The sequence below is a fragment of the Dromiciops gliroides genome, chromosome 4 (genome assembly GCF_019393635.1).
Source record: "Dromiciops gliroides isolate mDroGli1 chromosome 4, mDroGli1.pri, whole genome shotgun sequence".
Lineage (NCBI taxonomy): Eukaryota > Metazoa > Chordata > Mammalia > Microbiotheria > Microbiotheriidae > Dromiciops > Dromiciops gliroides.
Genome location: NC_057864.1, coordinates 135262577 through 135287859, shown reverse-complemented (window position 1 = coordinate 135287859; position 25283 = coordinate 135262577). Strand labels below are relative to the sequence as shown.

General features: G+C 36.2%; 1 protein-coding gene across 8 annotated transcripts in view; it reads right to left on the bottom strand.

Moving 5' to 3' along the window:
- Positions 1–25283, bottom strand: part of CEP170 (centrosomal protein 170) — a 186274-nt gene that overhangs the window by 118792 nt on the left and 42199 nt on the right. Inside the window, exon 1 of one of the 8 annotated variants that reach the window (XM_044002543.1) lies at positions 16143–16260. The exons of the other annotated variants lie outside the window; for them this stretch is intronic. Coding sequence (XP_043858478.1) covers positions 16143–16202 — 60 coding nt within the window. The 5' untranslated portion in view covers positions 16203–16260. Of the gene's footprint in view, positions 1–16142; positions 16261–25283 lie in introns of those variants that run through there. 8 annotated transcript variants of the gene reach the window in all.

Below are 25283 nucleotides of genomic sequence, written 5' to 3'. Positions count from 1 at the left end.
AAACTGATGATTTAATTTTGTATGGGGACTTCTCGGTTGAGGAAACTCTTAACAATACAGGCAGTCCCTTCTCTGTGATTTATAATCTTTCAGAGTTGCCAACAGCAGTGGTATCTCAAATAGAAAACAGATCTCTGCAAGTTGCACATTGAAAACTAAAAATTAACATTACCTATGTTGTAATGTAATTTTATTTATTTTATTAAACATCTCCCAATTACATTTCTGGGGGCGGGGCAATAAGGGTTAAGTGACTTGCCCAGGGTCACACAGCTAGTTCCCAATTACATTTTAATCTGGTTTAGCCACACTCAGCAGCTATACAAGCTCTTGAGTTCGAGACCTCTGGCCTACAGCACTTTGAGGTAAAGTAACTCATGCAGAGTCACAGAGCAGAAATATGTCAGAGGCAGAACTTCAACCCAGGTTTTCCTGACTTTGAAGTTGGTACGCTAAGCACAGCACCACACGGCCTTTGCAGTACATGAAATACTGAAATTAGACTACCAAAAAAAAAAAAAAGTCCAGTCATCTCTAAAACCTTTAAATAAGACCAGATATCCAAATTCTCATGCAAAAAATGTTTCAAAAACACTGGTGACTAACAAGGTTAACACTGATTTAAAATATAGGCTCATTTGCAAAATTTTACAGAGGAAGGTAATAAACAGATTATAAACAGTATCATCTCACAAAACAGTAAAGATGAGGGAATAGAAAAGCAGTTCTACAGGAAGCTTGGCATGAGACCCAACAGTAAGTCAAATCATCCTGAGAGTATTTATAGCTGCAACTGAACTGAAGACAAGAAACAGATGAAAAATGGAAAGACTTGCTAGTGTTTATCCTTTATAAACAACTATTTTCATCATTAGTTACAGTGGAACCACCTTTTCCAAATCAATAGCATAGTCTTCAATATGCTAATATGCATTGAAAATGGCACTGAAAAGAATTTTTAGATCCAATCAAAAATAAAAAGATATGACATCTGGAAATGACTTGCTTCTGAAAACACTAAGGTGTCAAAGTGAGAGAAATACCAATTTTTTTTAAAAAGCTCTTACCAAAACAAATTAAAAAGGTAATTAAGATATTAGCACCTACCAACTTTACTTTCTAATTTCCATACATTCTTAAAATGATCCATGTAGGATTCAAAAGGTATTCCTGATAAATATTTAAGAGGGGAAAGGGCAGGCTTTCATGAATTATTTTCTGTATCAGAACACAAGCACACAAGTGACTAAAAATTTGGAAGAATGTAATTGTGCTGTTTACTGTTTGTGAGTTACAACAACAACAAAAGTATTTGACTTATTAGAAGAAAAACAATCTTAAAGTTTCTCTTCCAAAGAAGCTCTCATGCATAAATCAAGATAACAGGTATGGCCAAAGAAAGAAATGTTATTCAATGGCCTTCTGATTATCAATATCAAGAAAGGCATACAGCAGGTCAATAACCATTTATTAAGCACTTAATCTGTTCCAGGCACTTTGCTATCTATTGGAGATATAAAAATGGACAAAAGAAAAATAATCTAAGTACTAGTTTTGCTATATGTATTCTATACTGGTCAAACCATATGTTTACTTCTTTTTCTTCATTTCTCTTTAAAAAAATTTTTTTTGCCTTTTATTTTTATGTTATTTATTTTTTTTAGGCAATTGGGGTTAAGTGACTTAACCAGTGTCACAGAGCTAGTAAACGTCTGAAGCCACATTTGAATTCAAGTCCTCCTAAGTACAGGGCCAGTGCTCTATCCATGGAGCCACTTACCTGCCCTGATGCCTTTTGTTTTTAAATCACAGTTATTTCCAGATGTTACTTCTTCCACTCTTACCATATAACAATGAAAAATAAGTTCAGCAAAAACAAAAGACATGCTGTTTGCCTAGATGGCATAGAAGAGTGCATGATCCAACATTCCACTCCTCTGTTCTCTACTTCCCCTTCTCTAATGAAAAGGAGGCCCATTTCTTCTGCATTTTGCTTCCTTCATGCTGTCTCCATCCATATATATATTGCATATAAGGGGGATCAAGTATATGGGCAGATAAGGCCTAGAAGTCCTAAAGGCATAGCAATAAAGGAGATGGAAGAGCCTAAAGATCCTTGGAGGTACATTGACAGGTAAAATAGCAATGCCCAGGGGTCCTGAGGGTAGATAGTAATCCTGTAGTCCTCCATCTTACCAGAAGCTGTAGTTGGTAATATCCTGCTCATCTAAGCTTTGACAATTGCTGTGTCCTCTCTGCAGAATAGGGGGCCTGAAGAGACCTGGTCCACCACCACAGGGAAGATCAAAGTGGGCCTGAGGGTCTAAGTAGAGCAAGGATTCTGGCTTCCCTTCTGCAGAAGTCAGAATAGAAGGAAGGGCCCTGTCCATACAGAAAATGGGACACTGGAAGGAAAGTCAGAGGAAACAAAGCATTTTCTATACTGGGTGACTGAATACATTGTGGCTAGCAGAAAATAGTCTCACTGCTGGGGCCCACTTCCACTGATAGGTTCTTATCACTATCAGTAGCTTTTCACAGTGAGAAGCTGTATTTAGCAACTTAGTATTCTACCTTTATCTCTCCCTGTATGAAACATTGTTACTTCATACTTACTAACAGTTTGTGATCCAGCTTTTACTTTTTCACTCTTAACCATATATACTAGCTAGAAATTGCTTTTAAGGAAAGCCCACTAGGCCTTCTTCATGGCATGACTCATAACAACAATAGAACTTCTTTCTTATCTTTATCTTACACTGTATTGTCAGTCATGAGGTTTTTCCCTGATAGTATATTGTGAAAAGTTGCTAAATGAGGGAAAACTGTAAGCCATTCCCTTTCCTTTCTTCCCTCCTGAACCAAAACAACAGTAATGATGATTCTATTTAAATCTCTATTTAGGATGAAACTGAAAAAGGCAGCCATTGGGCACTGCACTTTTATCAAGCTTTTGGACTCAATTTGTTTTTTTAATAGGTCAGTAAAAGGTTTTATTACTGTTGTTTATTTCTCTATTTTGGGTCAGCTTGTTCCTAAAAGTGTAACCTGTTCTGTTTATGCCAGCTAACTCCTGAGGGGAATCCTGTTTTGTTTTGTTTTGTGTTGGCATACTCCTATAAATGGAATCTACGCAAGGCTCACACCTCACCGAAGACTTTTTCGTAACAAGGACTATGCTCTTCCTTGGTGATATGTCTGAGGTCTGGGAGTATTACAGTATACTAACCTTTTTTTTTTGGCCAGAGTTGATTTTATTGTATTCAAAGTTAAGAAGAAACATAATTTTGTGGAATATTTTGTCTGATAAATAGGTGGAAAGACCATTAGGAAAATAATTGAAGTCTAATGCAACATTGTGTGTTGTCAGGATAAAAAGGCCGAGAAATTCTATGAAGAACACAGTAAGACCCTCCAGCCAAAATCCACACAAACTCTGAGACTTTGTGACTTCAATGCAAAGGTGGGAACATGCGAGGGCAGTGAAACATAATGAATGATAGAGGCCAAATATTTTCAGATTACTTAAAAGTCTCATGCCTACATATCATGAATATTTTCTTTTAGGAAAAAATCAACAGGTGCTCAATAAGGCAAACAGTGAATACATCCAAAACAAAAAAATGAAGCCTATTATATTAAAATGACAGGAACGTTGCTGATGAGGGGAGTCATGCTCGAGTCAGTTGTTAATATATAATGAGATCATCAAGTTGTCAGAGCTTAAAATTAGAACAAAACTAAAAGGAAGAATAAAAAGGAGAAAAAGCATGTTAGACAAACTCAAACAACTGAATCATGTTCATAGGTTATTGATCATTAAAGACATGATATGAATGGAAAAAATAACAGACACTAACTGTAACCAATTCATACAAAGGCATAACTGGTATTAATTCAGTATTTTATCTTTGATAGTGCTTTTAGGAGAAAAGAAAAAAAAATTGAGGCCTGCAGCATAATGTTAAAGGAATAAAAATTGGGACACTATTTGATTGGCATAGAGAGGCTTCCAACTTGCAATTTGCTTTTGTTGTCTATTAACTGAGTGTGTGAATGTTGGCAAAAGTGATTTTTTTTCCCCTTGCCTTATCAGTTTATATGTGAATGGTTTAAATTTAATTAAGTTAGATTGATTCGTGCCAAAAGAGGGAAAATACAAGGCCCCTATCTCTTCTTCACCTCCACACTCATTTCTTATAGCACAATTATATTTCATTACATTCATACAAGCCAGAGTTTGTTCAGCCATTACCCTATCAATGGGAACTTCTTTTGATTCAGATTCTTTGCTCCCATATTGTATTTAGTTCTAAGTGCTTTATTTCAGGAAGATGGGGAATGTTTGGAAAGGAATAGAAGGGGGATTCCCCCAAAATCTTCACTAGTAAGATAAAGTTCAATAGGTTTAAAGTCTTTAATTTTTTTAAATCAACTATTTACTAAAAAGGTAAAAATATAACAAGAAAGCAGTTCATGTGTAAAAGATCTAGGTAATTCTGGTGGACAACAAGATCAATATGAGGCAATTTTTATAACTCGTCTGATAAGAGAGCTAATACGGCATTTATCTATGATAAAAAAGGAAAGGCAAATGGAAATGATTAAGTATTTACACGGTGCTTACTATGTGCTAAACATTGAAGTTAAACACTTTTTTCAATATTACATTATTTTATCTGCACAACAACCCTGCAAGGTAGGAGCTATTATCATCATTCCCCATAGGTAGGCAGTGGTATCATTCTCCCCATCAAAGAAACTGAAGCAAACAGATTTTAAGTGACTTGACTGGGGTCACATGGCTAATTATTCGTCTGGGGACAAATTTCCACTCAGGTCTTCATGACTCCAGGCACAGTGCCACTAGCTGCCTCTATTAATAGAGGTATAATGTCCATACACAGAACAGAAAGTAGTCTTTGAATATTTGAAGGTTTGTCATGAGGGTTATCTTTCCTCTACTTAGCCCCAGAGAGCAAATCAAATCAAATCAAATCAAATCAAAGCGTGAGACTTATAAATAGATTTCAATTCAAACATAAAGAAAGCTTTCTTAACAATCATATATGTACAGATATGGAATTTGTTGCCTGAGGGGACCAGGAGCTTCCAGCAATTGGAGGTTAGAACAGGTTAGAATAGATGATATTGGGGATGCCCATCAAATGGGGAATGGCTGAAAAGGTTGTGGTGTATGAATGTAATGGAATGCTGTTGTGCTATAAGAAATGATGAGCAGGAAAATTTCGGGAAAAACTGGAAGGACTTACATGAACTGATACTGAGTGAAGTGGGAAGAACCAAGAGAATATTGTGCACAGTAACAGCAACAATGTGTCACAGTAACAACAACAATGTGTCACGATCATGATAGACTTAGTTGTTCTTAACAATACAGTGATCCAAGACAATTCCAAAAGATTCATGATGGAAAATACTCTCCATATCCAGAAAAAGAACTATGGAGGAATGCATATTGATCATCGTTGTTGTTTTGTTTCTTCATTCTTGTGGTTTTCCCCTTTTGTTCTGATTCTTCTTTCACAGCATGACTGGTGTGGGAAAATGTTTAACATGATTGTACTGTATAACCTATATCAGATTGCTTGCTGTCTTGGGGGGAGGAGAAAAAGGGAGAGAGAAATTTGGAACTCAAAATATTACAAAAATGAATGTTGAAGACTAAATTTACATGTAACTGGAAAAATACTATTTACAAAAAGATAACTTTTACCAAGTTAAAAATATATATATAACATCTAGAGTCCTTTCCAATTCCAATATTCTACAAGATAGAATAGAAAGAATCAAAGAGAACTAAAGGTTTCAGAAGTCTAGTGACAAGAGAAGGAATGATGGGGGCAGCGAAGTGACGCAGTGGATAGAGCACTGGCCCTGGATTCAGGAGGACCTGACTTCAAATCCGGCCTCAGACACTTAACACTTACTAGCTGTGTGACCCTGGGAAAGTCACTTAACCCCAACTGCCTCACTTAAAAAAAAAAAGAGAGAAGGAATGATGGTAAACTAAACAGGCTGGAATATCTAAAAAGGAACTGATGTGTATTTTTGAGTGGCAGAGAGTGATGGGGGAGCTACATTTTGAACATGTTGAGTTTGGGTATTACCCAAATACAGAATATAGAATATAGAAGTGAAAATGTCCTGGTGGCTTGTTATGGTGTAGAACCTGAAGGACTAGAAATACAAATCTGAAAGTAGCCTATAGAGAAGTGATGATACTTGAGATCAGAAGAATGGTGGGTTCTCTAAGAAATACGGTGAAAAGAAGCTAAAAAAGGACTGAGCTTTCAGAAAGTTAGGAAGATCAAAAAAAAAAAAAAAAAACCAAACCCAGCAAAGGAAGCCAAAAAAGTGCAGCCTGCAAATAGGAGAAAAATATTGTAGTTTCAAGAAACAAAGCAATTTCTAGGAGGAAGTGGTCCGCATTGCAAAATGTAGCACAGAAGTCAGAGACTGAGCAGTAGTACAAACCCTGCCCTGCCCCCCAAAAAAACCCAAAACAAACAAACAAAAAAACAGAACTTGGAGCAAGAGGAATGAATCTCAATCTCAGTTCTGCTATTTATGTGGTCACTTAAGACCCAGGCAACTTTTAACTGCCCTTTAGTTTCAGTTTATCACCTTTAAAATGGAGATCATAACAAATGCTACAGAATTGTTGTCAGGCCATTTTTTTTTTTGGAGGGGGGACATGAAAGAACTTTGTAAACTGAAAAAACTATGCAAGGGTAAAGAAAGGAGGAAAAGCATAAGTAAGTACTAGAATAAGTGGCAAAAGAACAATATTTGAGTTCTAGCTTCATTATTTTACTAGTTAATACTGGTCAAGTCACAACATTCTTTAGATCTCAGCATATCGATCTGTAAAATGGGGATAATATGACTCCCCCCACCCCCCAACCTCTCGGCTGATAGGTTTGCTACAGGAATTGAATCAGAGATAATGTCTGTAAGAAAGCAGTTATCAAGTTGTAAAGGTTCACATGTTAAAAAGAGCTATTTCAGGAGGTCTCTTTTTACAGTGCTCCCAGACACTAAAGATACAACCTTGGATTTTGTCCTGGATATGTTCATTATACAAACTCAGCAAACACAAAATCTAAATATGAATATTATTCTTGAACATTATTCATGATTGTTGTAAATGTTATCTTGAAGATCCATTAGAACATAAACTCATTTCAAGCAGAGCAAGTAGAGACTTTCAATCTCTGTTGCATACTCAGCAACTAAGCTGTACAATGTGGGGCACATAGTAGGTGCTTAATAAATCTACTCATTTTGTTAGTTGTTAAAAGGCTTACATTCTGAGAACCGTTTAAGGCTAATTCAATGGCTATTTATACCAGCTAGCTCTGGAGAGGAATCCTGTGTTGCTTTGTGTTATGTTGTGTTTTGTGTATATTGCTATAAATGGAATCCAGCCAAGGCTGAAAAGCAGAATTCCTTAAAAATTGGCAAAATAAGTACTAAGTTGTACTTTTCAAATTCGTCACATGAAATCAGGTTCTTAAAGTCCAACTGCTTCATTGGCTTTGAATGGATTCATTGTTCTATGCTTTCTGTTTAGCCAGATATAACTGGATATCTGCATAGCTATCATTTTCACAATGTATTAATACATTAGCTATTTTGTTCTAAATGATATCCTAAATTGAGGCAGAGGTAATTTCTAAATTAAAATTTTTTCATAATGGCTATAAATCATATTTGTGTAGCATTTTGAAATTTAGGAAGAAAAGCTTCAATGAGATGAGTAAGGGCATAAAAGACACACATTTCAATAACAAAATGCATAGTATGGAGTTGTGCCCAAAGGTTTCGTATTTAACGTACAATAACTTAAGACTACACAAAGATGTTTGGACACTATAAAATAACTTAAGAGTTTCGAAAAGTAAGCAAGTGTTATTTCACAAAATGGTTCTAGTACTGTATTATAGACATATTATTACAAAATTACCTTTTTTGTAGAAAATTATGTTATAGGTAGCACTTTTGCTTGGTGAATGAATCTTCTTTCAACATGTCTGTTTATAAAAGCTGAATTTTTAGTTTAGATTTATAGACCTCTATGGTATATTAAATAAGACAAGTAAACTTCTTATTTATATTTTCTCCTGCAGACTATTGTGTTAGGATGCAAACTAGTTATAATGTATTAAGCAAAACATTTCCAAAATATGTCTTAGGTTTTATAGATAGATTTAGCAACCATTACATGTATTTTCAAGAAAATGAAATTCAGTATGAAGATCTAATTAAATATTCTTTTTTGGCCATAGTCTTTGAAGAGTTTTAATGAGAGAAAATAAAGAACATAGAAATAATGATAGCAAGGTTAATGGGCATCACTTTTTTAAAAAAAGATTAACATAGAAAAGAGTGACATAGGATTGAAAATGAAGGCATCTTTGCCTTCAAATAAGGAATGCTTTGTGACCATCTTTCAGCTTTAAAAAGACCACAGAAAACATTTTGTTTTAAAATGGAAAAAAAAAATCAGTGAATCTTTTCAGATACTATTAAAAGGCTTATAGAGAATAAATTTTGAGATTTTCTTCTTCAGAATCACTGCACCTACAGAAATTAGAATTAAAGTGTGTGGGGGGTTAGTACAGCAATAGTAGAATGGGGAAAACTGATTTTTATAAGGGCAACTTACCTTTTCAAAAGGAATGGTTTCATGAATTCAAAAGAAGTAAACATTTTCCACATTAGAACTTGGGGCCCCAAACTCTCCCATTTGCTTTACTCTAAATCAGTGGTCTCCAAGGTGGGGTCTGTCTGTGGCATGACTCCAAGGGATGTATAAATAAGGGGTGGGAGTGGGGAAATGAATCATATCCCAGCCCTGCCATGATAGCAAGTTATGGCATTGATCGCAACCATGCCTCATATCCTTAACCTCCTCATATCTCTTAACGTTCTCTCAATTTTGCTTCCTCTCACTGCTATGCAAGTTCTCAATATCCTCATTCTGGTATAGCCACTACTCACTCCATGAAAACAGTTATAATCTGACTGCTACTGAGGGACCTACAGTAATAGCTGTACCGGTGCCACTAGGAAAAATCCCCCCTATCCCATGTTCAGGCAGCTGCCTAAGCTTGAGATTATTTTCTTTTTACTTCTAACTGGAAAATATTTAACAAAATAAATAAAAATTGTTTTTAAAAATAGGGAGAGTTCCGTCCTCTTTTCATTTTGGGAGGGTCAGAGTAAGTTGCTCAAGATGAGTTGGGCACTTCATGGGAGACCTTTATAGATGATCTGCCCCAATACTGCTCTACCTTTAATCCCACATTCTTTTGAGTTTTCCTCATCATCATTTCTCTCCAGGAATTTTTCAACAGCCTCTTAATTGGTCTTCTTAACTTAAATCCTTTGTCCACACAGCTGCTAAAAGTGTCTTTTTCTTAAGACCACACCACTCCCCTACTCAAATTTTAGTGATTCCCTATCAACTCTATGATCAAATATTATTTCATCTTTATGTTTACTTCTCTTTTGTGTAAGTTTCATAAACTAATTATTATAACAGAATGTATATATAGTTTATGTCAGTACACATACACACACTGGAGATGTATACTTTAAATTATTTTACTGATACAAATACATGTGGGGCATCATTTTGCTTAAGCATCCTATGTGGGAACTAAGTAGGAAACTAAAACACAGATTATGCCTGCCCACACACACTTCCATTGAGGGGGCAAGAAAAAATTAGGGAGTGGGAGGGTGGGTTATTTATACCTATCTTGAAAAGCATTAAAGCTATTTTATTTACAGATATATAAATTCATATTCCCCTGCTAGAGCAGTAGGGAGATAGTAGTGGCAGAGGACTTATTGTAGAAAGCAATCTTCACAATTAATATATGCATCTTATATGAAATTTACTACATCATTTTAAGTATACCATAGTAAGAATGCTATTCTATTGAACTCAATAAAGGAATATTTAAGGTACTTTTGCTTAAATTATATAATGTAATGGTAGCCCTAAAATTACAACTGTTAGGCCATGTTTGGGCATAGTTACAAAACCACTAAGCATCCCCCTCCTCAAAATGAGGATCAATGATTCTTTCTGTTTACATGCTGAAATACTGAAATAAGATAAACATTTTTTTGAAACTGGCCAATTCTGTTTCCTTTCATTCTTTCCTTGAATCAATAAAGCTTTACAACATGCCAGACATATTCAATAGCTTAAATTATTCAACTAAGGATCTATTTCTCAACCAAGGAATTATACTACTGGTCATTTCCTAATTCATAAAATTAAAATTATCCCATGTATTTGAAAGTGCTGTGTAGCTTCAGAGAAAAGATGCTCGGTGACCCAGTGTACAAAGCACCCAGCTTAGAATCAGGAAGACTCATCTTTCTCAGTTCAAATCTGGCCTCAGACACTTACTAGCTATGTGTCCCTGTCACTTTATCCTATTTGCCTTCTTTCCTCATTTGTCAAATAAGATGGAGAAGGATAGCAAACCACTTCAATATCTTTGCCAAGAAAACCCCAAATGGGTCACAAAGAGTCAGACACACCTTATAACAATAGAACAAAAAAATACAAAACAATATTGCATTTACAGTTGGGTTATTTTTTTTAGCATTAGCTTCTGTTAATCACAAAACCATGCTGATTGGGTCAACTATGAGTTTATGTTACAAAATCTCAAATGGGCCCTCAGCACAGCAATTTTTCCAAATTTTTCTATCCCTTCTCAAAACTTCCCACACATTCATCTCCCTTTCCCTCTCTGAGATGAGAACTTGGCCATCATAGCTCACTGAAAAAACTGGGTCTATTTTCAAAGCTCCTTCTTTTCTCATTCTTCATCTTACATCACTCAGATATCTTCTACAACTATCTCCATCCCCGTGTTGTTGTTTTTTTTTTCATGAAAAGGTGTCCCTTCCGCATTCTAAGGTAAACCTCCTTTACTTGTACAGGTAATCCCATTCCATCCTGTCTTCTTCAGCATACAGCCTCCTCTATCATCCTCACTCTCTAATCTTCAAATACTTCCTGCTTATTAGTTGCTTCTCTATTACCTACAAATATGCCCATGTCTATGCATGCCATCCTCAATTTTTTTTTACTTGATCTGTTCATCCCCTAACAGATATATGGCTAAACCTCTTGAGAAGGGTATTGACAATACATGCCTCTACTTCCCTTCTTTCACTCTCTTCTTTAGACTCTGCAGTCTGGCTTCTGATCTCATCCTTCAACTCAAACTTCTCTCTCCAAAGTTACTAATGATCTCTTAATTGCCCAATCTTAGGTCCTTTCCTCAATCCTTACCCTTCCTGACCTCTCTGCAGCCTTTGAAACTATCAGTCATCCTCTTCTTGATACTCTCCTCTCTAGTTTTTCATTTACACTGTTCTGTCCTGGTTCTTCTTCTAGTTGTCTGACTCCTTTTTCAGTCTCCTTTGTTGGTCCTGCTTGTTAACCATGAGAGTCTTCTCCATCTCTGCTATTACAATTAGTGATCTCATCAGCTCTCATCGTTTCAATTATCATCTCTATGAAGATGACTCAGATCTATTTGTCTACCTTTGTAATCTCTACCAACCTCCATTCTCATGTCTCCAACTGCGTACAGTACATCTCAATATGGATATAGAGATCGACATGTCCCAAACTGTACTCATTATCTTTCTTGCCACCCCCCCCAACCCTCCATTCTGCCTAACTCCCTTACCACTGTCAGTGGTACCACCATCCTCTCAGGCATCCAAGTTTGAAAGCTTAGTATCATCCAATCTCTTGCCAAGGCCTATCAATTTTACATAATTCTCTAACTTTTCTCATCTGATTCTATCACCATACTGGTACAGGCTCTCATCACCTATGCTGGACTACTACATTCAGCTGTCATACGGATCTTCCTAAGATGCATATCATACCTATTCAATAAATTCCAATGGCTTCCTATTACCTCAAGAATCAAAAAGATATATAACCTATATCAGATTGCTTGCTGTCTTAGGGAGGGTTGAGGGAGGGGAGAGGGAGAAAAATTTGAAACTAGAAATCTTATAAAAACAAATCTTTTCATGTAACTAGAAGATAATAAAATACTATGATTAAAAAAGAATAAAAAAGAAAATCCTCCATTTGGCTTTGAAAGTCTGTTATAACCTAGCCCTTCCTACTTTTCACTCTTCTTCTGCCCTCCACATACTCAGGGATTCAGTGATACTAGACTCCTTTCTATTTCTTGCATACAACATACCATAAACTGACTCCTTGTATTTTCACAGGCAGTCCTCCATGCCCCAAATGCTCTCTCCCCTTACCTCCACCTCTGAATTTCTCTGGCTTACTTCAAGTCTCTGATAAAGTCTCACCTTCTACAAGATGTCTTTCCTAGTCTTCCTTAATTTTAGTGCCTTCCCTATGAGACTATTCTGAATTCATGTATATGGATTCTTTACACATAGTTATTTGCATGTTGTCTTTCAATTACACTGTGAGCTTGAGAGCAAGAACTGTTTTGTGTTTTGTAATCTGGCTTCTGACCTTATCATTCAATGGAAATTGCTCATTCCAAGTTACCAACGATTTCTTAATAGCCAAATCTAATGGTCCTCTGCTTGATAATTGCCTTCAGTGATCTCTCTGGGGCATTTGACATTGCTCACTTTAGAATATTTTCTCCTATTAATTTTCTTAACTTTACTCTCTCTTGGGACTCTCCCAGTCTGTCTGACCACTGCTTCTCAGTCTCTTTTGATGGATGTTCATCCAGGTAAGAAGCCCTTAAAACTGTGAGTGTCCCCCAGATCTCATCTTGGGTCCTCTTCTATGCTTTCTTACTTGGAAAGTTTTCAGCAGCTATTATAGGCCTTTGTCAGCTCTTGCCTATACTACTGCCATAGCCATTTTTTTTTTGCCTTCCTTCTTCAAGCCTCTTCTCATTCCAATACATCCTCCACAAAGCTGTGAAATTCATTTTTCTAAGGTGCAGATCTGAACATTTCCCTCCTCCCTACCTTCCACCCAAGGAACTCTAGTAGCCTTTGATACCTCCACAATCAAATATAAACTTCTCTGTTGGGCATTTAAAGCTCTTCATAACTTGGCCCCAATCTACTTCTTCCAATCTTCTTACATTCTGTTCCCCTCCCTGTACTATAAGATCTAACCATACTGTCCAATATGCTGTTCCTTGCATAAAACACTCCATCCTCCTGTCTCCATGCCTTTACCTTGGCTGTTCACTGAGGCTGGAATGCTCTACCACCCAGATGCAAGTTCTATACATTCAATGGTTACCTTCCAACTACTCTGTGTCTTACATGTTATAATTTAAAACACTTTCAAGACCATTGAATTTAAGCTCCTTGAAGGGAGGCACTGTTTTTGCTTTTCCTTTGTATTCCCAGAGCTCAGCACAATGTCTAGCACATAGTAAGTGCTAAATAAATACTTGCTGATTAACTGTAGTTTGCCATTTACTCAGACCCACAGCATATGGGTTTACAGGATGTTTGTGTTTCCAATGAAATAATAGACATATTCATACACGGGAAAACATTTCACTAAGTAGCATTGCAGAATAGATCAAGAAAGTTACATTATACATATGGGTATACAAAAGTTACTGTACCACCAGGGGTAGAGAATCCAGAACACACCACACTCCTAAGATAGTGTGCCGGATAGAACTCTTCCTCTGTGTTTAATGTTGCTATTTGCTCCCCCATTAGCCATTGAAATCCTCTGGTAACACCATTAGGCTCTGAGCTTGCCTTCTCCACTGAAGTGAGGCTACTGCTCATTTTGGCATCATCCTGAGCTATATACTTCACTGGTGTCTTCACTACATCACAACTGTAGTTGCTTACTTGGCTATAAGCTGCTCTTTTAGTTATAACCTCAGGTCTTTTACCACTATTTTGTGATTATACACCCTGGTCAGGCCCACCTAGGCAACTAGTTAAAGAAGTCTCTAGGCTAATTTAAAGCTCCCTTTTGAATTTAAGGACTCTGCTGTTCATAAAGACTTTCAGTTTGAATTCTTGAGTATGGGTCAGAAAATTCTTTTTAACTTCTACAAGTTGGCTTAGATTACTGTAAATCAGCTCTGGAGACTGGTCTACACTGTGTCCAAGCAGATTATTTTAGTAATAAGATTGAAAAGGGATGGGTGGAACTGTAGGAGCTAATGGCATCTACCCTACTTTCCCCAGACAATCAACTGCTGCATTCCTTATAGACACTTAACAAAACTAAAATAATTAAAATATTATACTATCAATGGTATATGTGAAAAAAGTTAATTATATATGTTTTCTAATTAGCATAGTATTAGGATGCTAGTTCTCTACATTAGGAAACAGAATTAAAAACACATTAGCACTTATCCTAATTTTAAAACGAGAAAAAGAAAATCTTAATAGTTTGAATATTATTTGCTTTTATAATATAATTCTACTAAATTTACTTATGAAAAATAGGAATCTACCATACATTATCAAATGGTTAACTTTCATAGAATCACAGAATCTTACTGTTGGACAAGAGTTATGAGGGCAACTGGTCCAACCCTTGACCTCTTATCAATATGAAAAGCTCTACTAATCTGTGTTGTTCTCAGTCATTTCAGTCCTGGCTGACTCTCCATGACCCCATTTGAGGGTTTTTTTTCTTTTTCTTTTTTTTTTAATTTTGGTGAGGCAATCAGGGTTAAGTGCCTTGCCCAGGGTAACATGGCTAGCAAGTATCAAGTGTCTAAGGCTGGACCTGAACTCAGGTACTCCTGACTCCAGAGCCAGTACTCTATCCACTGAGCCACCTATGTGCCCCATTTGAGGTTTTCTTGGCAAAGATACTGGAGTAGTTTGCCACTTCCTTCTCCAGCTCATTTTACAGATGAGGAAACTAAAGCATACTGGGATAAGTGACTTGCCCTGGGTGACACAGCTAGTAAGCATCTGAGGCCAGATTTGAATTCAGAAAGATAAGTCTTCCTGACTCCTGGCCCGACACTCTATCCACTGAACCCTTAATCACAGGGAGGTCTTGTGAAGTATCATTTTCATATTAAGAGTGTGATTTAAAATTATAGGAATTCTAAAATAATTCTCACTTAGCAATTATGCTCTTCAGTCACAAAATACTTTTCATTTGAGGATCTCAAAAAGTCTCAAAAGACTTATTTATGTATAATGTGTCCTATGAAGTACAGTGTTATTAACCTTTTTCTATAGATAAGTAAACAGGCACAATGAAACTAATTAATATATCCAAGGCCACCTAACAATTTGCAAATGTGGAAATCAAATTCATAAATCTCCACTTAGTCATTCTCTTTTCAACCTTTCTGTACTGTTGCCTTCCAATTACAACATATTCCATATTAAACAAGACTTATTTGGAAGGAGAAAATAAAAATTCAGATGTAAATTTAAGTTTAATCATTGGGTTTATTAAATAACAGTTAAATTCTATAACCAGACTATTATGTGAGCACAGAGATCACATGGATCACATGTCTCTCTGCTGCAATGGTGTACATGCCAGATTAAGGCTGAGATACATGATGAAAAACAAGCAGAGAAGACAAATTAAAATCCATATGGATAAAAAATGCCATTTAGTTGTACTAAAAAATATTTATATACAGAGATTTAGATATAGCTACCAACTGGTTTTCAACACATTACAAGTAAGACAATTCAAACACAAATGCAAATCAGTCTGGCAAAACTTCAGAAGGAAATTGTCAGATAATAATGGAAATGTATACATTAATCACATTTCCTTCTGATGAACTTTATCTCATTAAAGTACAGATAAGCTATAAGAAATTTAAATATTTTTGAAAGTCTAAAAATAATTAAAATCCATCAAATCTTATTACATAAATGCACATGTATTCATCATTTACAATATTTGCAAAATTCTTTACAATCACCGTGAAACTAAAAAGCCAAAGCAATTGTGGAGAAATGACAACATAAAATGACTCAGAAAAACAGGATCAACTAACACACAATACTATATAACAGAGTAAAAGACAAAAAAATAAAAATACTAGGAAAAAACAAACTGAAAATACTATTAATGTAAAATTTTCTCTTACTTGCTTATTATGCCAGACCAATCCTTCAGTCCTAAGTAGAACTATCCTAATATTTAGCATCAATTTAGACTACCAGATGACCAACATGCCAATCTAATTATGGATCTTTTCAGAGAATACACTGGTATCTAATGCAGGGCTAAAAGCAGCCTGCTGCTATCAGGAAAAGGCCAAGAAGCTTTTGGGGGTGGAGTCTAAGTAACCAAGCCAAATTAGTTAACTCCTGCGGAATCATGCAAGTGCGCATAATTTTTTTGGATGGGAAGGAGGGTCTAGATATGTGATTTAATTGATGTTGAGAACTCCTGTTTTGGAACCTTATATAGTCAATTTTTTTAACTGTTACAATACACAGGAAAAGATACTTTTTATATTAGGAACTTCCAAAACAGTGCAAATAAAGGAATGGTAAGTGAGTATTTGTCACTATGTAATTTCATAGAAAAAAAAGATAGTACTATTGATTTCTATTCATTCAAAAATACATATTTTTAAAAGTCTAACTACATTACTCCAGTGCTTAAAGAACTTTAATGTATTCCTATTGCCTCTAGGAAAAACACAAACTACTTAGTTTAACATTTAGAAATCCTTCACAATCTGGCTTCAGACTTTTCCCAAATTTAATGCATATTAACTCCCCTTCATAGATTCTATTATCCAGCCAAGGCAGCCTACTTGGTGTTCCTGAATTTAACCATTTTCTGCATTACAGGCTTCGTACAAGCTTTCCTCATGCCTGGAAGGCATTTCTTTATTATCAGCTATCTTAGAGATTCTGAAGAAGAAAAAGATTTCCACCAGGAATCTTTTCCTGATCCTCTTTGTTAGTGCTGGCTCCGTTCTAAAATAATCCCATTTACAATATCCAATCATAACTCTGAACAACTGGTGATGAAGCTTGTTATACTCTTTATAATAGGACGATAATGGATTCAAGCTGCAGAATGATATATATATTTTTGAACATTGCAAATGTGGAAATTTATTTTGCTTGACTGCACATGTATGTTACAAAGGTTTGGTTCTTCTTTCTTCCACTGGGGATAGAGGTAGAAAAAATGTTTGCTAATTTTAACTTAAAGCAAAAATAATTTTAAATAGTCTACACACTAATACCTACTCGTAATCTAAATGTCAGGTCCTAATGCAAAGACCAAAGAATTAGCATGACAGTGGAAGAAATGAATCATATTGATATGGACATTCTTACTATAAAAAGAAACCAAAAGACAAAAGGAAATTGCAGCTAAAGGAATGGATCATAGTTTCTCTTTGGAGAAACATTATAAACAAACTGTAAAAGTTGATCCAAAGGCAACATGAAATATGACTTTATGGAACCTTTACCTAAGAAAGCGGGCTGGATTTTCTTGGGGATATTATAAAGTTCCAATTTCCCCCTGAAATGAAAATTTATCTTTTTAACACCAATATTCTTATACTGATACCATATAGCTCTGAGTAATAGAAAGCTGTATTTTCTGAATAAATGAATATGAATATCACCCACAGGGCAATAGAGAGGCACCTAGCAGGTGTGAGTAGGCAGCAATACAAAGAATTTGAGAGGAGAGGCATCATGAAGAAGAATGTCATCAAAGAAATATATGATCCATTATATGATAAAAAAAAAAAAGAATATAGGCTAGTTAGGCAGTGAGAACAAGGTATAACATTTGTTCAGCCAACATACTTCACTGGTATCCTTGTGATTTTAAGAACTTAAGGACACTCTCTAGCAGGAAACTTTGGGGAGTTGCAAAGGAAGGGCATGAATGAATGAATGAATGGGCTATGTCAAGCAATTCTTGCATCAACAAGATCACAGATCCATTGAAAAAATTAGAGCATGAGAGGCAAATGAAATTACTTAAGAATACACTTGTATTTCTGTTTACAATTTGTATTCTACCAACCTCAAAATTAAAGCACTGAAAGGTTTAAGCCTTTCAGCTCTGGATCTTCTGGTGAAGGGCTAACCATTTTCCTGTCCCATCACAATTCAGCTGGCTCTGGCTATACTTCATTTTACTCTTCAGGGATCTTATTGTCATATGTCTTGCTGCTATTCCCTCTCACACACTCTCCTTTTTAATTCTTGAACCAAAATCAAATCAGCCAGGGGGCGGCTAGGTGGCGCAGTGGATAGAGCACCAGCCCTGGATTCGGGAGTAACTGAGTTCAAATCCAGCCTCAGACACTTGACACTTATTAGCTGTGTGACCGTGGGCAAGTCACTTAACCCCCATTGCCCCACAAAAACAAAAAAATAAAATAAAATCAGCCAGTTACATGGCACAGAGGATAGAGCTCCAGGCCCAGAGTTCCAAACACCTGGGTTCAAATCTAGCCTCAAACACTTATTAGCTGTGTGAACCTGAGCAAGTCACTTAACCCTGTTTACCTGGTTCTTCATTTATAAAATGAGCTGGAGAAGGAAGGGCAAATCAATCCACTATCTTTGCCAAGAAAAACCCAAATGGTGTCACAAAGAGTCAGACATGACAGAAACAACTGCACAACAATCAAATCAATCCTACCATTGCTGCCATAAAGGGCATGTCAGTCTAACCCCTCTTTGGTTCCATTCATTAACATCCTAACTTTCCAAACTGAAATGCCTATTCTTGTCCACTTATATGTACTATCTGTCCCAAATGAATGTAAGTTTGTTGATGGTAGGGATTGTCCTAACTTATATAACTATCACTAGTGCTTACTCAGCATAGTACTTGGTAATTACAGTAAGCCCTAATAAATGGTTTTGTTTTCATTCATTTCTTTTATAGTTGATTTCAGAACTGGATTTCTTTTATGGTCTTAGACCACAAAAATATTTCAAGATAAATTATTAAAACTAATTGAATAATATTTAATGGACATAGCACTAGACAGTTAAGTCAGGAAACTTGGTTATAGCTTCAACTGTGCCACTGAGTTGAAAGGATGAAAGCACTTGTACAAGGGCACTTAAACATCTAGTGGGGTGGATGGAAGATACATACTTTAAATTAAAACTGGATAGGGCTCAAGGCTGAACTAGTGATTTCATTGGTTTCAAAAACCCCTCTAAAAGCATGTTATGAAGAAATGCCCTAAGAATGCCATTTAAGCTATATAATAAGAGATTGTTTTATATGACCTCCAAGGTCCTTACCAGTTTGAAACAATCTTTGATTCAGTGCATTACTCACCCAGAAAGAAAACATTTTGCTTTGAAACCTGTACTTAACACTTTTTAATCATCACTGGGCTAAAGCTGGATGCAAATTTTGTCTGAAGAGACTTTATAAATTTCTCTAAATAGAGTGGTAATGGCCCCTTTCACAGTAACAATGCAGACTCTCTATGCTGCCAAATGGATTGATAATGGCAGCCAATGGCATATGTGAAGACCATAACTGACAGGAATTAATGTGAAGTGCTAAACTTCCAGTTATTCTGAAAGCAAAAACAATATTCATTATTTCAATAAACATTTATTAAGCAACTATAATACAGAATGCACTATGCTCTTGGACAGCATTAATGTGGATTCTCCTTACCTTCAATTCCTTTTCATGTTCTTGAGTTCAAACTACAGTCTGCCTCTGCTGCACTGCCTGGTTTCAACTTCAGGAAACAATATGCCCCTCCCATGTTAAGCTCATAACTATCCTGGGAACACCAGCTTTGACTGATACCACCTTTCCCTTTGCCTCCTCTCCCCTGTAATTGGAGGCCTGAAGGATGGAGTACCAAACACTTCCCAAAGCCTTCCTTCCTTTATAGAGGACAGAAACTGGACTTTTTGGCTTATTCCACTCTGCATCTACTGCTCTTCCTGATGTCGGTTCCATGGAACAAGATGGTCCCTGTTATTCCCTGGTATGCTTCCTCCCTCCAACTTCCTTCTGTCTCCTTTTTTGCATAGTCTTTCCCCCACACACATACACACCCACCTCCACATTAGACTCCTTGAGGGCAGGGACTAACTTTCTTTTTATTAATTGTATCCGCCTTGCTTAGCAAAGTGCTTGGACCATAGTAAGCACTTAATAATTGTTTATTGGACTGGATTTAGATAGCCAGCACAAAATAAGACAAATATAAAATCATATGTACACCAATTATTTTTGACTTAGCCGATTTAGGAAATTATCTGATGGGGAAGGTTGGAAAACTACCATTAGGATATCACTTAATATCTGCAAAGCAGCAAATAGTATGATCATCACCTGAAAGAATGTAGTTGTATAGTAGTGATTCTCAAAATGGCTACTGGAGACCACAAGAATACTATGGTATAAGGGGAAGCTAGGTGGCACAGTGGGTAAAAGCACCGGTCCTGGATTCAGGAGGACCTGAGTTCAAATCCAGCCTCAGACACTTAACACTTACTAGCTGTGTGACCCTGGACAAGTCACTTAACCCCAATTGCCTCATAAAAAAAAATACTATGGTATAATAAAAATTCAAAATGTTTGTTTAGGATTGATTTGTATCAAGGTGAGGTTCTTAAACAGTACACAGAAAAAAGGAATACACAAATGACTTATAGTAACCCTAATATTAAAATTCAACAAGGCCTGAGAACACTGAGGAGACTTACATTCTTTAACATGAAACATTCTTTGTATTTTTTTTAACCAAGAAAGGAGGATGACAAAAGAAAGGGAACTGAAAATAAGATGAAATTTAATGCTTAAAAATTATGAAAGGGCAGCAGTGGATAAAGCACCCGCCTTGGATTCAGGACGACCTGAGTTCAAATCCGGCCTCAGACACTTGACACTTACTAGCTGTGTGACCCTGCGCAAGTCACTTAACCCTCATTGCCCTGTCCCTCCCCCCAAAAAAAAGAAGGAAAAAAAAGAAAGAAAAAATTATGACTGAGCAAACAGAAGCTAATGAATTTATGAGAAAGCAAATCCAAATGAATGAAAAAATAGAGGGCAATGTGAAATATCTTCCTGGAAAAACAGCTGACCTGGAAAATAGATCTAGGAGAGATAATTTGAAAATTACTGGACTAAATGAAAACTATGATCAAAAAAAGAGCTTAGACATCATCTTCCAAGAAATTGCCTGGGGAAATTGCCCTGATATTGTAGAAGCAGAAGGTAAAATAGAAATTAAAAGAATCCACCAATCTCCTCCCAAAAGAGATCCCAAAATGAAAACGTCCAGGAATATTATAGCCAAATTCCAGAGCTCCCAGGTCAAGGAGAAAATATTGCAAGCAGCCAAAAAGAAACAATTCAAGTACTGTGGAGCCACAGTCAGGATAGCACAAGATCTAGCAGCTTCTACATTAAAGGATCAGAGGGCATGGTACATGATATTCCAGAAGGCAAAGGAACTGGGATTACAATCAAGAATCACCTACCCAGCAAAACTGGGTATAATCTTTCAGGAGAAAAAAATGGGACTTCAATGAAAAAGAGGGCTTTCAGGCATTTGAAAAGACCTGAACTGAACAGAAAAGTTAGATTTCAAATACAAGATCCTAGAGAAGGCAAATAGGAAAAAGAAATGATGAGGGATGTTAAAAGGTTAAACTGTTTACAATCCAACAAAGGAAGATGATACTTCTAACTCATAAGAACTTTCTCAGTATTAGGGCAGCTGAAAGGAATATAATTAGACAGAGAGCAGAGATATGAATTGAATATGAAGGTATGATATCTGTAAAGCATATATTTTTTGTTTATCCTTTTTTTTGTGGGGCAGTCAAGATGGGGTGGCTTATGTGTGGGGCTGGATTTGGGCTCAGGGCCTCCTGGGTCTAAGGCTGGTGCTTTATCCATTGCGTCACCTAGCTGACTCATGATGACATCTTTAAAATAAAATTAATGGGTGAGAAGAATGCACTGGAAGAAAAGGGGAGAGGTGGCATGGGGTAAAATAGCTCACATAAAAGAAACAAGAAAAACCTTATGGAGTGGAGGGGAAGATGGGGAAGGAGCAGGGGAGTGAGTGAGCCTTACTCTCATCAGAATTGGCTCAAAGAGGGAATAACATACACACTCAAGTGGGTACAGTAATATATCTTGCCATGTGGAAAAGTGGGAGGGGAAAGGGATAAGGAGGGAGAGGTGAAGGAAGGGTGGGCAGATTAGCGGAGAGGGCAGTAAAAAGCAAAGCACTTTTGAGAAGGGATAGGGTGAAAGAAGATAGAAAATAGAGTAAATATCAAGGTGAGGGAATAGGATGGAGGGTAATATAGTTTGCAATAGTAACTGTGAAAGAAATGATGAGGAGGATGCTATCAGAAGGACTTATGAAAAATGCAATCCATCTACAGAGAAAGAACTGATAGTATCTGAATACAGATTGAAGTATAATTTTTTTTGTTAGTTCCTCTTTCTAAAGTAATTTTGTCTGTTTTCTTTCACAACCTAATTAATGTGGAGATGCTTTGTATGACTGCATATCTATAACTTTATAAAAAAAAGAAAGTTAAACTAGAACGTGCCTTTGAAGTTCAAAAGAAAAAAGAAATTTGTAAACTGAGGTTTAATGTAGAAATAGAAGACTTTTGAAGGTTTGATTATTATTCTCAAATATCTAAAAGATTTTTATTTGAAAGAGGACTTACTCTTTCCAAAAAGCAGAAGAAAATAAGGATAGAAAATATATGGAAGCAGATTTCAAATGAACAGAGGTGAACACAGTGGAATGTGAAATAGTAAAGAATGTAAAATAGTAAATATCTAAAGTAGACCACAAAACCCAATTTATTTAACCCTTAGTTTACCCAAAGTCCAATATTATAGAATCTAGTCACTATCTATAATGATGTTTTAGGGGAAAATGCTTTTCCAAAACTCCAAACTGAAATTCTAGATACATACCCTTTGTTAAAGATTATGATCACTTTACCTTTTACATTAGGCAAGAAAGCTATTACAACTTCACTTGTACTTGTATTAGTGGTCACCTTAGAAATCTAAAAGAGCCTAGCCTTGGAAGGATGTGCTATGATATAGAATGGAAGAATCCAAGATAAGAGTCAGAAAAGATGACAGTATCAATTCTTTAAGAAGGGGTAAGGAGAAAACCACTGAGTAGAAACAGTACAAACATGGACACAACACAGGTTTTTCTGTGCTTTGGACAGTTGAAAGGGTGTAGTTCTAAGGACAACTCATCTCTAAAAGTGGAGATTATTTAGATGAGTCAATGCACAGGTACAGATGACTTCTTTTATTCCTTCCAAAGAATTTCAGATAATTACTTAGATACCTGGAGGTAGGTTAAACTTCAGTTGCTAACTCTGATCTGGTCTAAACCTTCATGACAGATTTTTTTTTTTTTTTTTGGTGAGGCAATTGGGGTTAAGTGCCTTGCCTAGGATCACACAGCTAGTAATTGTTAAGTGTTTGAGGCCAGATTTGAACTCAAGTCCTCCTGACTCCAGGGTCGGCTTTCTATCCACTGCACCACCTAGCTGCCCCCCATTTTACAGATTTAAAAAACAACACTGAGGTTCAGAGAAAATAAATCACTTTAAAGGTCTTTAGGACTACTCTTGCTGCTGCTAAGAGGCATCTCTAAAAGAGAGGAAAATATCTTATCCTCAAAACTAAAAGCAGAGAAAATAAGGAATAATGGCATATTCTCTTCAATTAATATATACCTCATTTTAAGGAACAAATAATCATCTGAATAAATATGTTCCTAAAGGGTTAAATACAGCATACATTAGGTTTGGGTTTTTTTGGTTTGTTTGTTTGTTTTGCAGGGCAATGAGGGTTAAGTGACTTGCCCAGGGTCACACAGCTAGTAAATGTCAAGTGTCTTAGGCCGGATTTGAACTCAGGTCCTCTTGAATCCAGGGCCGGTACTTTATCCACCGCGCCACCTAGCTGCCCCTACATTACATTTTGAAAAACCGAATTCTATTTTAAATGCATCTAGTGTGCAATGGAAAGAATGACATATAAAGCTTCTCTCTGGGATGGTATGAAAAATAAGGAATCTGAAGGTCACAGATAATATTTTATGGAGGCTGTCTAAAATGCAAAAATATACCAAGTAAGTCATGTGGCAAGGACAACATAACACATATGTCCTTTACAACTAGGAAGCTCACAGGACCCTAAATGGCTGACTGGGGGAGTCAAGAAATTAATAATAGGGTCCACTGGTCTAGGTATTTGCAAATGGATTGAAAAAAAGAAAATGAAGAAAGTAAATGTCGGTAATCATTTAGATTCAAATTCAAACCTTAAAAAGTGAGGGCAAATTCACGAATACACTATAGATAAAAGTGCAAAATAGGAGCTGATTTATAAGTCCTTCCCTTCATTTGGGCATAGGTTAGACTGGATTCACTTCTGAGGTCCCCTTTCAACTATGAAAGGTACTAAAGAGCAGTTAATAAATGGTCCAATGTCGTCTTAGGAGGATTCTCCAAATAAATGCCTTCAGGATTGGCGCATGCCTTGAATTGCTTAACTATTTTACTAATGACTTGGACAAAAGGATGGATAGGAGGCTTATTAAATTTGCAGATGACAAAAAAATGGAAAGGATAGTTAACACAAAAGATCTTTACAGGCAACAACAGTGAGAAAAATCTATTCTTACATCTGGGCTAAAAAAAATGCCAATTTAATGAGGTGAAAGTAGTAAAAGAAAGCAGTTGATCTGAGAAGGACCTGTAGGTTTTAGTGGATTCCAAGCTCAATATCTATCAACAGTAAGATTATGGCTACCAGAAGAATCAATGTGATCTGAGGCTACATAAAGCAAAGCATAGCAGTTAGGACTTGGGAGGTAACAGTTCTACTGTTCTCTTCCCTCCCCAACTGGAGTAAGATGCTTACTTCTGAATGTTATATTTTAAAACTACAGCTGGATAGCATCCAAATCGGGGTTAACATTTTTTTGTGTCATGAAACATATGGCACCCTTTTCTGAATAATGCTTTTAAATACATAAATTATATAGGATTACTAAATGAATTACTGTGAATTACAACTATCAAAATACAAGCAAACAAGTTCAAAGACCCCAGGTTTTAAGAAACCATGAATTGAAAGATCGTAGAATAATAGATTTCAAATTCAAATTCCATCACAGCCCTTTCATTTTCCAGATTAAAAAAACTGAGGATCAGAGAAAGGTTAAATGATATGTCCAAGTAAGTAG